The sequence below is a fragment of the Frankliniella occidentalis genome, unplaced genomic scaffold, assembly GCF_000697945.3.
Source record: "Frankliniella occidentalis isolate FOCC.00 unplaced genomic scaffold, Focc_3.1 Scaffold2633, whole genome shotgun sequence".
NCBI classification, from domain to species: Eukaryota; Metazoa; Arthropoda; class Insecta; order Thysanoptera; family Thripidae; genus Frankliniella; species Frankliniella occidentalis.
The window spans coordinates 558-2,265 of NW_026269713.1; the positions used below are offsets into that span (position 1 = coordinate 558).

General features: G+C 56.9%; 1 protein-coding gene across 1 annotated transcript; it reads left to right on the forward strand.

Moving 5' to 3' along the window:
• Positions 1-211: 211 nt before the first annotated feature.
• On the forward strand, positions 212-1,581 carry LOC127751977 (uncharacterized; the record flags this gene model as incomplete). Its single annotated transcript, XM_052276356.1, has 3 exons — positions 212-850; positions 1,288-1,389; positions 1,476-1,581. Coding segments are annotated over exons 1-3 (570 nt in total), but the record flags the coding sequence as incomplete, so codon positions are not given.
• Between the last annotated feature and the right edge of the window lie 127 nt (positions 1,582-1,708).

Here is a 1,708-nt window from a genome sequence, read left to right on the forward strand (position 1 = left end):
CATCAACCAAATTTTTGTACCAATCGGCCGATGTACCGTTGGTTTACGGGACAGAAATTTCGTTGGTCGAACTAAATCTTCACCATACCAATGACTAAACTTTCATTGAGTTCCAGAGAACTAAATTTTCATTGTCCGCATGAAACAAATTTTTTAGTTCAGGGAACCCTGATTTGGTTCTATGGACTAAATGGTTTTCTGGGTGTGAGTGGCTGCAGTACGACCTTGTAGACCAGCGTAGAAGAGAGAAGACAAGAAGACCCTTCAGACTCTTAACAGTCATCCGGAGCTTCTGAAGATGGCTGCGGTACCCGGTGTTGCCGATCCAAAACCAATGGACCAGCACTGTGCCTGCCGTACCCAGAACCCACCGTCCACATTCCACAAGCCAGGGATTCCTGCAGTTCTTTCGGGAGGTCGTCAACGTGGCATCAGGGCTGTACCCCGTCAAGGCGCATGCCGTCAACCAGGGGCGCCCAGGATACGAGATGTGCTTCGTGCCCGTCGCTGGAGGAGGCCAGCCGCCAGCCGTCCTGAACTCCCACAACACCCCAGCATCCCAGGTCCGCGAGGCGGTTCTCGACCTGTGCATCCGCAATGGAATCGGCGAACCCAGGGCCGAGAGACATTCCCAGTCTGCACTGCGGGCCATCGGCGTGGACGACGAGAACACGTACTGGGTGACCACACCACCTCGTCGGCCGCCACCTGCCGCTTGGGGACCTCCGGCTCGCCGACCTGCAGTTCCACACCCAGACCTGTACCAACTCAGCGAGTGGGGCCGGCCCAGCATCGTGTGGCGACTCTGGTGTCCAACAACCTGCGTGTCCTGCAGACCGCGCTCAGCATAGTAAGTACTACTTCTCCGAACCTCCCCATCCCCACCTCGCGAGCGTATCAGTACATATTCCTATATGTACTACCGTACATAGTGTATGTGTCACCGTACGCACCGAATTGTACTAAAGAGCTCTGTTTTCTGGCAGGGCGTGCCTCGTGCTCCCGCACTTGCAACACCCCCGCGGTACATTATGCCGTGATCGTGCGATCCTGGCCCCCCGTTTGGGGCGCCCTGCTTGTCGCTGCGGACTCACCGCGTCCTCCCCGCCTCCACCTGCTGTGTGGGAAAGGCTGCGGGCGGGTTCCCCGACCGGCCGTGCTCCGCGTCTGGAGAAGTCGTACAGACGTACAGTTAATGTAAGTCTCGCGACTTTCGCCAGATTGTGGTGCACGCCCAAACTTGTTTCACGAATCTAACACGTTTGTCCCTTTCTTCTGTGTTTGCAGCCCCGAGAAAGTTGCAGCCGCTGGAGGAGCGCGTGGAGGACAGGGGAAGGGGCGCAAGAGGAAGGCCTCTTCCCGGCGAAGCAGCGCCCAAGTTCAACCGGGGTAAGTAGCGGACACTATGCTTCGCCACGAACGACGCCCGCCTCCTTCTGAACTAGTCTAACGAGCTCATGCCTTTTTCTTTGCAGGCCTGCTTCGATAACTCCAAGATTGGCCACCTCCCCGGGAAAGAGTGGGTACCGTCACAAACGTCGCACTTGTGAGGTGGAAAAGTTATTGTGTGACACCCTAAGGGTACTAGCTATATGTACGCCAGACCACGTCTCGCGTAACAGGCTTCGCGATATCTCACGAAACACTGTTACGCTGCGACGCGCCTGGCGCACATATAGCTAGGCCTGCGGCGCTGACACCCGAGACG